The sequence below is a fragment of the Megalobrama amblycephala genome, linkage group LG14 (genome assembly GCF_018812025.1).
Source record: "Megalobrama amblycephala isolate DHTTF-2021 linkage group LG14, ASM1881202v1, whole genome shotgun sequence".
Taxonomy (NCBI): Eukaryota; Metazoa; Chordata; class Actinopteri; order Cypriniformes; family Xenocyprididae; genus Megalobrama; species Megalobrama amblycephala.
This window is the reverse complement of record NC_063057.1, coordinates 49,807,899-49,820,480: the sequence shown is the minus strand read 5'-3', so window position 1 is coordinate 49,820,480 and position 12,582 is coordinate 49,807,899. Positions and strand designations below refer to the sequence as shown.

The 12,582-nt window shown below is 38.4% G+C and overlaps 1 protein-coding gene across 2 annotated transcripts; it reads left to right on the top strand.

The window, feature by feature from the left end:
• The first annotated feature begins 4,852 nt into the window (after positions 1 to 4,852).
• LOC125245552 (calcitonin gene-related peptide 1) lies at positions 4,853 to 10,499 on the top strand. Of its 2 annotated transcripts, XM_048156208.1 has the most exons (7): positions 4,853 to 5,076; positions 5,975 to 6,203; positions 6,286 to 6,323; positions 6,409 to 6,613; positions 6,857 to 6,962; positions 8,843 to 8,980; positions 9,893 to 10,499. In XM_048156208.1, the coding sequence occupies exons 5-7, from the start codon at positions 6,883 to 6,885 to the stop codon at positions 10,065 to 10,067; spliced, it is 393 nt and encodes a 130-aa protein (XP_048012165.1). In that variant the 5' UTR covers positions 4,853 to 5,076; positions 5,975 to 6,203; positions 6,286 to 6,323; positions 6,409 to 6,613; positions 6,857 to 6,882; the 3' UTR covers positions 10,068 to 10,499. The 2 variants fall into 2 exon arrangements, with proteins under 2 accessions (XP_048012165.1, XP_048012164.1); XM_048156207.1 differs by having other exon boundaries at positions 6,286 to 6,613.
• The last annotated feature ends 2,083 nt before the right edge of the window (positions 10,500 to 12,582 follow it).

Here is a 12,582-nt window from a genome sequence, read left to right as displayed (position 1 = left end):
TCTTTTGAGCCTCCTGTAGTTCCTCTGGGGACCAGCCACAAAAAAAATATGTCCTCATTAGTCTTAGTCACACAGATTTTTTCACAGATTACCCCCACAGGACTCTTTGTTATTGGGGCTAGTTGCCCCTCTACCCCCACTGGACTCTGCATCTCCTTGCTGACAACAGAGTACAAACTGCACTGCACAGCTTGGTGACAAAGGTGCTTGGGTTGAGAAGTGAGGCCTGGAAGCTTACAAGGGCAGGACTGACAGCACGACTGTCTAGTGAGGCTATCTGCATTACTGTGGAACCGACCAGGGCGGTGAATGATCTCAAAATCATACTCCCCAAGCCTCTCCAACCACCTGGCGAGCTGACCCTCTGGTTCCCTCATCTTGGTGAGCCAACGAAGACTGCTGTGATCAGAACGTACAGTAAAATGACGTCCCAGGAGGTACTGTCGGAAATGTGAGACAAATTCCACCACGGCCAGTAGCTCCCGTCGTGTAGTACAATAATTCTGTTCGGTTTTGGACAACTTACGGCTTCTGTATGCCAATACACACTCCCTCCCTTGCTGTACTTGAGATAGGATGGCGCCAATGCCAACATCGCTGGCATCAGTGTCCAGCATCATTTCTCCCTCATCCAATGGGTAACTCAGGACTGGTGTGGTAGTTAGTAGTTGTTTAAGCTTATCAAAAGCCTTTTGACATTCTTCAGTCCACTGGAAATGGGCATATTTCCTGGTCAGGGCATGGAGTGGCTCAGCTATCGTGGCGAAATCTTTCACAAATCTTCGATAATAGGACGCCAGACCAAGGAATTGACGAACCTCCTGGACAGATGTGGGTGTAGGCCACCCCTGTACTTTTTGTATCTTAGCAGGGTCTGTGGTTACTCCCTGTTCAGAGACAATGTGACCCAGGTAAGCTACCTGGCGGCGAAAGAGACAGCATTTTGCAGGCTTCAGTTTTAAATTAGCATACTGCAACCTATCAAAAACTTGACCCAGACGATGCAGCATCTCCGGCACATCACGACCCAGCACAATTATGTCATCCAAGTACACGAGGCATGTCTCCCACTGAAGGCCAGCTAACACCCGGTCCATTAGCCTCTGGAAGGTTGCAGGAGCGTTACACAATCCAAAAGGCATGACATTCCATTCAAACAGCCCATTCCTGGTACAGAAGGCTGCAGCTCGACGGGAGCGCGGTGTCAGCTCAACCTGCCAATAACCTGAGGTGAGATCTAATGTGCTAAACCATTTAGCAGTGGAGAGGGTGTCAAGTGTGTCCTGGATCCGGGGCAATGGGTACGCATCCTTGATGGTACAGTCATTTAAAGCACGATAATCCACACAGAGACGGTAAGTGCCATCCTTTTTACGTACCATCACTATGGGTGAGGCCCAGCTGCTATGGCTGCGACGGGCCAAACCAACCTCCAGGCTCTGCTTTACTTGTTTGTCAGCATCCTGCTGCTTTTCTCGTGCCATCCGACGTGGAGGTTGCTTGACAGCAGCTCCTGACCGAGTCATGATATCATGTTGCACCAGGCTCGTTCGGCCCGAATCACCAGGTCCAGTTGAAAATAGACTGCCATAGGTGCGCAACAATTGGGACAGCTGGAGCTGTTCGTCTGGGTTAAGTTCAGTTGCACTCTGTTCATACAGCTCTTGCAAATGCTGGGGAATGGTAGGTTGGCCCGACATTTGGGCACTGGCTGTAGTATTGGCAGGTTCCAAGGCCTCAGCCGGTTGGAGGAAACCCACGATAGCTCCCCTCCTAATAGTTACAGCTGTATTTCCAGGATTAAAGATGCAAAGAGGAACACCTTTGAAGGGCTGGGCTTCCACCAGCACACGAGCAACCAGTACCTTATATTTTTCCACGAAGCCCCTAGTAGGGCTCAACATCACTTCTCCTTTTATGTGGTCCTTAAGATGGGTCTTACCTCTGACTACATATTCCAATCCAGCCTCAACCACTACCGCCCTGGCCACTCTCACTGCCCGTGTCTTTGATGTGCCCATAACTTGGAAGTAGGGTACTTCCTCTCCAAAGAGTGTGTACAGTTATTTCCGAAATCAAGACAAGCTTGAGCTTGAGCGAGAAACGGATGACCCAAGAGTGTCTCTTCACTCGCAACGTCAGCCACCAAAAAGTGTACATTTACTTGCCGGTTGTTTATCTGGACCAGAACATAAACTTCACCGATTACTGGAATATCACCAGGCCCAACAAATAGTAGTGTCTTCACTACTGATGGCTGAAGCGGGGTCCTTGCGTCGGGGTGGATGGCATCGTAAAGTTGTAAGGGCAACACACTTTTTCATGGTCCGCTGTCTAAAACAGCACAGATATCTAGTCCATGGATGGTCAGATGAATACTCATTTCCTGACTGTGAGTTTTAAAATGAATCGCAGTGGGCTCTGAGCTGTTGTGGGCAACAGCCGAATATTGACCCCTGGTTGCTTTCCTAGGTGAAGGGCAATTTCTCTTCATATGGCCGATCCCTGTACAGTTATGACAACGAATTTCTTCCCACTTAATGTCCTTATAGCCTCTCCGTGAGGCTAACATGCGCTGGCGTTCAGGTACAGTTGGTTTAAAACCCACTGCTGGGGTGGTCCCTACAACCTCTGCTTCCCCTCTTTCAACTCCTTCTCTCACCACAGCAGTACGGGACTTCAGTTCAGACAGGCCATGTACACCTGCATGCATGAGGCTGGTGACGTGTGACGCTGCTCGCTTTGTGGTTTCATAACGGCAGGCAATGTCATAGGCTTGGGCTAGTGTGAGTGGTCGCTTCTCTAATAACTTCTGTACGATCTCCGTATCCCCAATAGCATGAGTGAAAACTTCTACACCTATGCCGTCTTGCTCTCTTTCAGTCCTATCACTATAGGCCACTGACACCTTCTCATATATGTCATCCCTTAATAAATGGAGAGATTCCCCTGGTTTACGAACACGTTGTCTCAACTCAATGGCTACTGCAGTAGCATGCTCTGAAGAGGGACCACAGGCAATTTCGACTTCCTCTACCAAACGGCTGTAGTTCCACTGAGCCGACCGTGGATTCCTATGGACTACTGCCCCAGCTGCACCCATCAAGCAGAACTTTAACTGAATGGCCTTGGTCTCTTCAGTCCAACGGTTTGCCTTGGCACAGCTCTCAAACCGGTGAAGGAACTCCCTCCACGGGGTGGTACCATCGTATTGGCCAGGGCGCAGAGTGGGGACTCTCTCTCTAAAGTCATAGTCATCCTCACTCTCAGAGGAAGCCTGATAGTATATGGAACGTGGCCGCCGCACGTGCGATTTATGTGGCTCATAAATGGGGAGAGAGTGTTCTACTGGCTTGGTGGCACTATCACATTGCTGCAATGGATGAGCATATTTAATATGCTTAAGTGAATTACAGCACGGGGTGTGCAACTGTGAGCTGGGCATAGGAGTGCTATGAATGAAATCCCCTACTGGTTGTATAGTTATTCTCTTGTTTGTTGGTTTTAAATGATGGCATACTTTCATAAAATAGTTGAATAGTTTGCATCACTGTATGTTACTGTGGGTCATATTTAAATATTCATCGTAAAACATTACTAAATGTTAAATGTTTAGCTACTACTTAGCTACCATGCACACACTCTTTCACTGTAAAAACTAAAAGCATCACATTGGAATTCACACTCGTCTTCAGTGAATAGTAAGCCTCGCCTTCTTTGATCTGACTGGCCATCATTTTGACAGTGACGAGCACTGGTAGACCGCTGAGGCAGACCAGCCTAAAATTTTTGAAATCCTAACAACTAGGGCTGGGTATTGACACAATTTTCAAAATATCAATTTATCAAAGAGCTATGGTGGTTACACGTGTGCTCATATATAAATATTTATATATGTAGGATCGATGTCTATTCTGCCAGTGGCGCTGGGTATGTTCCTGAGTGGGTGGATAATTAAGAGGTTTAAAGGTTTAGATCCAGTGTTGTTTTAGTATCACTGATATACTATTATATTTTTTGTTGATATCTTGAATTGGATCTCTAGTATTATGATTTGTCTAGGTAGAAGCTAAATTAATGTGTGTAATAATGGATGACACTTATTATGAACAGGGCCGTCACTACAGGGGAGAAAGTTGGTGACTATTACTACTCTGATTATGAAAGTATATGTATATTTTTATATTATTTTTTTTTAATCAAATATTAATTTAATTTTTTATTGGCCAGGTGACTGAAAATATCTAATCCTCTTCACCTGACCATCTATACCACTTCTATGACATTTACAGATATAACGGTATTATTATTATTATTATTATTATTATTATTATATTAATTTTAGTGTGTGATCAGTGGTGCGTTTTCTGGTGCAATGATGCCACTTGTTACACAAATTAGCCTTGCCACTGGTGTTACAACCCTTACTTCATTTATGAAATAAAATAATAAAATAAACATCAAAAGTCAAGATGTACTAGGTCTTTTTTTAACTATGGTATTTTTAACTTTCATTAAAACATTTGTCACTGTACAAAAATAATGTACTGTGTAATGGTGTAAGACCTGTGGTAATTGTTGTAAGATCATGTAACCACTGGTAAAATAATGGTGTGTGTGTGTGTGTGTGTGTGTGTGTGTGTGTGTGTGTGTGTATGTAAGAGTATAAAAAACAAAGTTACACACAATGTAAAATGACCAGATCTAATAGATTAAACAAATATGTACAAGTACTTCACATACATGTATTAATCTGTAAATTGTTGAGTGAGTTGTGTAAATTATGCAGTTAAATCTGATGCAATGGATGCTTTGTAACACGTGGTGGCAGTATATTTCAGTAATGATTTAAAGGAAACGTACAACAGTCCCGAACATCATGTTTATTTAGACAACAGTGGGTGTTACTGTTAGGCCAGCAGCATGTAACATTTTTGCCACTGTTCTTGTACTGCACCTATAATGTAGATTACCTGTGGTAATTGTAGTAAATGTAGATTATCTGTGGTAATTGTAGTAAGATCATGGTAATCACTGTGAAATCATGTAGGCTATCTCATTTACGGTTGGATCAATGTAAGTTAACTACTGGCTCTACAAAACAGGGTAATCACACATATTAGCTTTTCTATAGTAGTAAACTTACATATTCACACTCCGTGTAAGGTTAACTCCATAATAATATTTAAGTTACATTACTATGTAATGGCAACCAGATAACATCGCACGCGGATTGTTTGTAAGGGCTCCGCCGAGTCGGTTTTGTCGCGCTAAATTTAGCAATAAACACATTGAAATGCACTATAAACCCGATATCTTAAAGTAGGGTTTATTAAGCAACTAAAGCAGTGAAAAATTACTTACCCTCTGCTTTATAACATACATCTGTTGCTGGGCAAAATGCAGATTCATCACGTGACAAGTTAACTTCTTAGGCAAATGAGATTGGGGAGACCTTCTTCTTTAGATGTGTTATGGCGGTTGCCAAACCCGGGTGAGACGTTTGGTTGGATTTATTAATTTATTTACAAAATAACAATAAAAAATAATAACAATAAAAATACCTACATTAGGCTAGGCCTATATGCATATTTACTTTAGAATTGAAAATATTTATTTGTAAAACTATTAGCATCTTATTTAATTTCGATCTAAACACATTCATATATAGCCTACCAACAAAACTAATATATAGGGGTTAAATCAGGTGAAAGTTGCTCTTTAAGGTAAAAATCTTTTTTTACAATTTTTACAATTATGTGTAAAACTATATGGTAGAATCTTATTTTAGTTTTGGTTTAAAGTCACTATACCAATAGAAAAACATGATACATTTTTAACAAAATTGAAATTTTATGTCATTCCAAAATCTTTCTTCAGTGAAACTGAATAGAGACTTTCAAGCTTCAAAAAGCTTCATGTCCAAGAGGAAATTACAAGAATTTTCACATTTTGTTCATTCTGTTTCATTCAGTCTCCTTGGATGTTGGTGGGTATTGGCTGAAACTTCTTTTTGTTCTCTGACTTAAAATAAAGATTGAGTCATTGCTACTTAAATCCCTGGGAAAGTGAAAGTATTGGCCTACAAGAAAGAAAAAATTTGAACTAAGTCTGGCACTTTTAAAACATATTGAATGAACAAGGTTACAAAGGAAAACAAGGCCTGGCCCAACATCTATAATATTTTGAAGAAGTTTTTTCAGGTACAGCATTGATTTTTCTCCAGAAACAATAATTATAATAAGCAAAATGTGCTCACAGAATGTACTTGTTTTTCCATTGCAGGAAGGACTCAGAGTCATCTGAAGCATTATGATGTGAAGGTAGTCAATGATGATGTCCACGACGAACGTCATGACAAGCGTCAACAGTGCTTTTGACCCTAACTTTGAGTTTGAATTCTTCAAGCTAACCCCCCTCTCCATATACCCCTGATCTCTGCTGGAAATCGAGAGCTATATTTGGAGGAGTGTGATGATGTCACAAGTGGTTGAGGGTAGGAGCCTATAACAGAGCGAATGGGGCGAGTGATTGTGTGAGTGTTTGTGTGAAAAACAGAGACATCGCCAGCACCTTTTTGGAGCTGCTGTCCACTGGCTTGAAAACGCTGGAAGTGAGTACTGTTACTCTTTTAATAAAATATCTGGAAACTTTTTGTTGTATCATTAGGCTCAACAACACTCTATATGAGTTTATTTTTAGTTTAAAAGTGGTAAAAAATGTGATTTTAATAATAGTAATGATAATGCTAATGTCGTGCACTGTAATATGAGTTAAAAAGAACATACTAGCTTTTTGTGTGTGTGTGACATGCAATTTTACTCATGCTAATGCTTTTTTTTTTCTTTTGCACAAGAACATTTAAAAGTATTGCAGTCTGCCATGTATCATCTGAAACTGTCCTCCCAGATCCTGATCTTCCTTGTGATGCTGCATTGTGTCGCCACAGTCCCTCACAACAGGTATGTCTTCTAACTCATTGTAAAAAGTCAAAATGTTAGCTGCTGGGATGTATTTTTGATCTGATGTTTGATCTATTTTTTAGGATGTCTCCGATCCAACCCTCAAGTCAAAAATATTTAATACTAATAATACTTAATAACATTACTACCATGCAGTCAAATGTTTGGACACACTTTACTAAATTTATGTTTTTCATGATTTTAAAAAGCTTTTGATGTCAAAACCTTGTGCTTTAAGAGCATGAGTGTATATGCAGTAACACTTTACAATAAGGTTCATTAGTTAACTACATTAGTTAATATGAACTAATAATGAACTGCACTTATACAGCATTTATTAATCTTTGGTAATGTAAATTTCAACATTTACTAATACATTATTAAAATCTTGTTAACATTACTTAATGCACTGTGAACTAACATGAACAAACTATGAACAACTGTATTTTCATTAACTGACGTTAACGAAGATTAGTAAATACAGTAACAAATATATTGCTCATGGTTAGTTCATGTTAGTTAATACATTAACTAATGTTTAACTAATGAACCTTATTGTAAAGTGTTACCGTATATTCTGTGCTTATGTGCTGACAGGCAGAATCTGATTTCACCAAGTCCAACATGTTCCTGGATCAGCATCTTTGTTGATCCTGGAACAACATTCCAATCAACTAATCAGATTTGAGGGACAGGTTCACAGGTTATGTCAAGTTTAGGCTTACAATCAGGGTTGGGTGCTTCTACATCGTTTCCCTCTGATTTTAGGGATAAGTTATGGGTAGGTTTAGGGGTATGGATAGGCTTAGGATTAAATTTTTTCAGACAGGAATGTTGTTCCAGGATCAACAAAATATGTTGACCCAGTAAAGAATCAAGCTCAGCAAAAACAGGGGTCACCTTGATTTTGCTAAGTAAGACATGCCAAGACATGTTCTTGAATCAACATATTTTGCAGACATAACCTGCAAAAAAGTAGTATGATATCAGCTATTAGTGATTATTTATCAAAATTAATTACCCTCTTATCGCTATTGGCCAGAATTTCAATACTGGTGTACCCTTAAATTAATTTAAATCAATTTTTAAATGCATGAATTTAACTGGATAGTGAAAGAAAAGCGGAGTGTGCAGGTATGGTGGCGACTTTGAAGAAGCCGATCTATATTTAATTTTTTTTAACGTTTTAATTCCACTATTTAATTCCCATACTATCCCATATTATATCATTTTGGTGTGGAAATTAGTGATAAGAAAGAGTAAGTGTCCAACTATTAACTGTAGAAAGTAAAAATGTGCAGCTACCTGTATTTCTAGTTGATTTGACCTTTAAATTTAACTTTTGTTGGTGACTAAATGTAGTCAGATTTATTGATAAATTGTAGTCAGCTAATTTTTTTATGTAAATATAAACAATTAAAGTTAATAATGTAGGCTAATGTTACACAAATGAAGGTTCTTTATAGTGGAAAAAGGTTATTTAGATTTTTAAAACATCCTTCACACTAAAAATTATATATATATTTTTTGAACTGTTCACTGAAAGGTTGTTTGGGGATTGGGGTTGTTCTGTGGCATCACTACAAAAAAAAAAAAAAAGTTTAAAAAAATGTAGCCATTGAATGTAATGGTATCACATCAAACAAACTGTATGTTACCTGACGAAAAAAAAAAGTAGCAAATTATTTGGCCTATCTTGAGGTGTAACAACTGTGTTGCAAGTGTGTAGATAGAAGTGTGTATGAGTGATATGAACAGCGGGCACAAATGATCCACTTGCAACACATCTCCACTTCAGAAGATTGTCATGGCCAGGGAGAGTGGCACTCTATACGCAGTTCTTGATGAGATGGTGCTTTGTGGCCTCTTCTTGTCAACAGGTACTCCCTTTCGTCCAATGAGCAGCCAGATGACTTCCAAGAGGCCGATGGATGGCTGGTTAGAGATGATCTATCTGACAATCCCTTTGTGAGTTTTACAAGGCAACGGCCCCCAAGGGGTCTCAGTGCAGTGAACAGGTACTTGGACAAATTAATTGTGTCAATTATGATTCATTGTTTAAGATGTTGCCATTTTTGTAGGCAGTACCATCAAAGTACTTTTACACAATTTCGTAATTGTTACATTTTGCTGTAATTTATAAGAAGAACCCCATTTAACCTTTTTTTCTAAGTGTCTACAAAAATAATTGGTCAGTTGGCATTCCAAATTGTTTAAATTATGGGACATTTCTCTGTTTGTATTTGTCCACTTGTCCATATGCACTATACAATTCTGATACTTGAACCTGCTATAGCTTTTTTTTTTTTTTTTTTACTATTTACATTAATGTTATTTAGTCATTATTACTCATTATGATATATCACATAGGCTGTTATGTGACAAAATTTCATGGGCAAAATTCAGTCTTATTTTTGCATGAAGGCAAAAAGATCGCCAAGCAGATTTTACTCGTCTTCAACTTGGTCACGCAACATTCACTGCCTGCACTAACAGAAAGCTGCTTGGTTTGAAAATGACTTCTGTCTGAGTTGCAATTCGTATTTTGTACATCACTACATTACTGATAAACGACAATGGACCTTATTTGCCTGTGAAATCTTGCCTACATTTTGCCAAAGGAAGCAATAGTCCTTTATTCCATATTGTGATGTATATGACAGCTTCTTGAACAAGAAAAGAAAAAAAAAGTAGGGCGGGATTTGATTTTGTCCATCGGAAATTGATTGGATCATTGCAGTTTGTAGTTATCTCGTGTGAGTGACAGTTTGTAAAAATGTCATCAGACAAATAATTTATAACATTCTGTAAAAACAAGAATTGTCAATTTTTTTTTCATGGTGACTTAAATAATTAAAAAAAATCATAAGGTAATTAATTAATTTAGGCATATGACTAATGACTGAATAACCTTCTTACCTACCCTACAGTCATCACATCGAAAAGAGGAGGTGCAATACAGCCACCTGCGTGACTCAGAGATTAGCAGATTTTCTCATCCGATCCAGCAACACCATCGGCACCGTCTATGCGCCAACCAACGTCGGATCCAACACTTATGGAAAGAGAGACCTGCTACAGTCGCCTGTTTACCTGCCACTATAGTTCAAATGGCAACACAATTGGGGGCTCGTCCGGGATTTGAACCTGGGACCTCTTGCACCCCAAAGCAAGAATCATACTCCTACAGTAAAATAAATGTAATATGTATGATAATGAAGAAAATTAATCTGTTTGTATGTTATTGCATTTGTTTTCATTTTTATTTGATTTTTTTCTCTTTTCTTTTTTCCCAGTGTACATGAAAGCCAGTGCCTTTTGGTGTAAACAGTTGTTTGCAGCATTTTCAGTTTCTGTAAACCTTGCATGACAATAAGGTTCTCAGACAACATACACGCTATCATGATGGCACATGAATAAAATGTATTATAAAAAGTACATAAATAGCAAAGAAGAATTAACATTTTGTTTTGATTTTTCTAATAAAAGAAAAAAGATAATCCACTTCTCTGCTCAATGTCATTACAATAAGGTCAATAAACCCATAGTCTTCAAGATTGTTTGTTTATTACTGCTAGTCAAATTTCAAAGCAATACAGCAAGAATGACTTATCTTTTAAAACTGTAATTTTTTCATTTATTTTTGTTAAAGAAAGTGATATTGCAAATGTGGTTAAATATACCACAACCATTAGCCATTAGAACTCTGTCTGACATCATCTGACTGGATGTGGAGCTTCACCATATCTCTGTTTTCATGAACACACAGATAAGTTAATGCATGCCAACATCAAGTGGTTGCATACATTGATTACTGTAGGTAGGCTATTATAGCCATAAAAGACACTCAATTTTTGCACCATTCTAGCTCATTATAGACCTCTGCTCTGACCCTGACTATCTAAAAAGAGTCCTTGCTCATAAGGGCAATACATACAAAAACATGCTGATGGTAAAACTGAGGATGTAAAAAAGGCATTCAAAACAGTAACAGAGAAAACATGTTTGGGAAAGTACATACAGATGTGGACAAATTGTTGGTACCCTTGATAAATATGAAAAAACAAACAAACAAACAACAACAACAAAAAAATAAATCTGCGTCGTTAATCCTTCAGATTTTTTTTTTTTAATTCACAAAATTCTAACCTTTCATTGAAGTATAATCATATAAAATGGGGGGGGGGGGTAAATTTCATTATCAAATAAATGTTTTTCTCTAATACACGTTGGACACAATTAACGGTACCCTTTTATTCAATACTTTTTGCAACCTCCTTTTGCAAAGACAACAGTTTTCTCCTGTAATGCCTGATGAGTTTGGAGAACACCTGACAAGAGATCAGAGACCATTCCTCCATACAGAATCTCTCCAGACCCTTCAGATTCCCAGGTCCATGTTGGTGCTTCTCATCTTCAGTTCACCCCACTCCTTTTCTATAGTGTTCAGGTCAGGGAATTGGGATGGTCATGGCAGAAGCTTCATTTTGTGCTCAGTGACACAAGTTTTTGTTGAAATTTTATGTTTGTTTTTGGATCATCATCCTGTTGGAAGATCCATCCAGCAACCACAGCCCATTATAAGATTTCTAGAAAAAGCGGTCATGTTTTGATTTTTATAAGTATTTGCTAAAACATGTATATGAACAAGATGTCCAGGACGTCCAGCAAAACAAATAGGCCCACAACATTAAAGATCCAGCAGCACATTTAACAGGGGGCATGGGGTACTTTTTTTCCCTGTTTGCACCAAACCCATCTGGTGGATCATTTTTTAGTTTCATCTGACCATAGAAGTCATGTCTGACAACTGAACATGCTGGAGTTTGTTTTTGGTTGAGCGATGAGGATTTTTCTTGAAACTCTTATTTTATTTTTTTAGGCTTTCTGACCCCAAGACTGAACTAATCTCTGCAATTTTCCAGCTGTGATCCTTGGAGAGTCTTTGGCACTCAAACTATCCTCATCACTGTGCATTGGGACAATATAGACACATGTCGTCTTTCAGGTAGATTCGTAATATCTTTAGTTGATTGGAACTTTTTAATTATTGCCCTGATGGTGGAAATGGGGATTTTCAATCTTTAGCTATTTTATTGTGAAGTTCAACAATCTTTTGCTGCACATCAGAACTATATTCTTTGGTTTTTCTCATTGTTATGGATGATTAAGGGAATTTGGCCTTTGTGTTTACACATGTTTATACTCCTGTGAAACAGGAAGTCATGGCTGGATAATTTCATGTTCCTAGTCACCCTGGTATGTTAAAAATGTAAATATGGATGGGAATATACTTCAGAGATATTTTACTCATAAGAATTTCTAAGGGTACCATTAATTGTGTCCAGATGGTGCATTTCATGGTATATAGTTTGCATATAATAGCATTGCTAATTTCAGCTAATTGAGAAAAATGCTATTTTGAGTGGACATGTCAGAGATATTAGAAATAAAAAATAAAATAAAATGCACAAAAAAGTAGTGTGAAAATGTCTTCTCCTTTGACACCCGTTTCAATATGATAGCCAACTCTAAAAAAACATCTCTGTCATCATCAGTGAATATCATTTTGTCCACATGTTTGAACTGGCAATAACATAGAATATTCTGTTCATTTTTC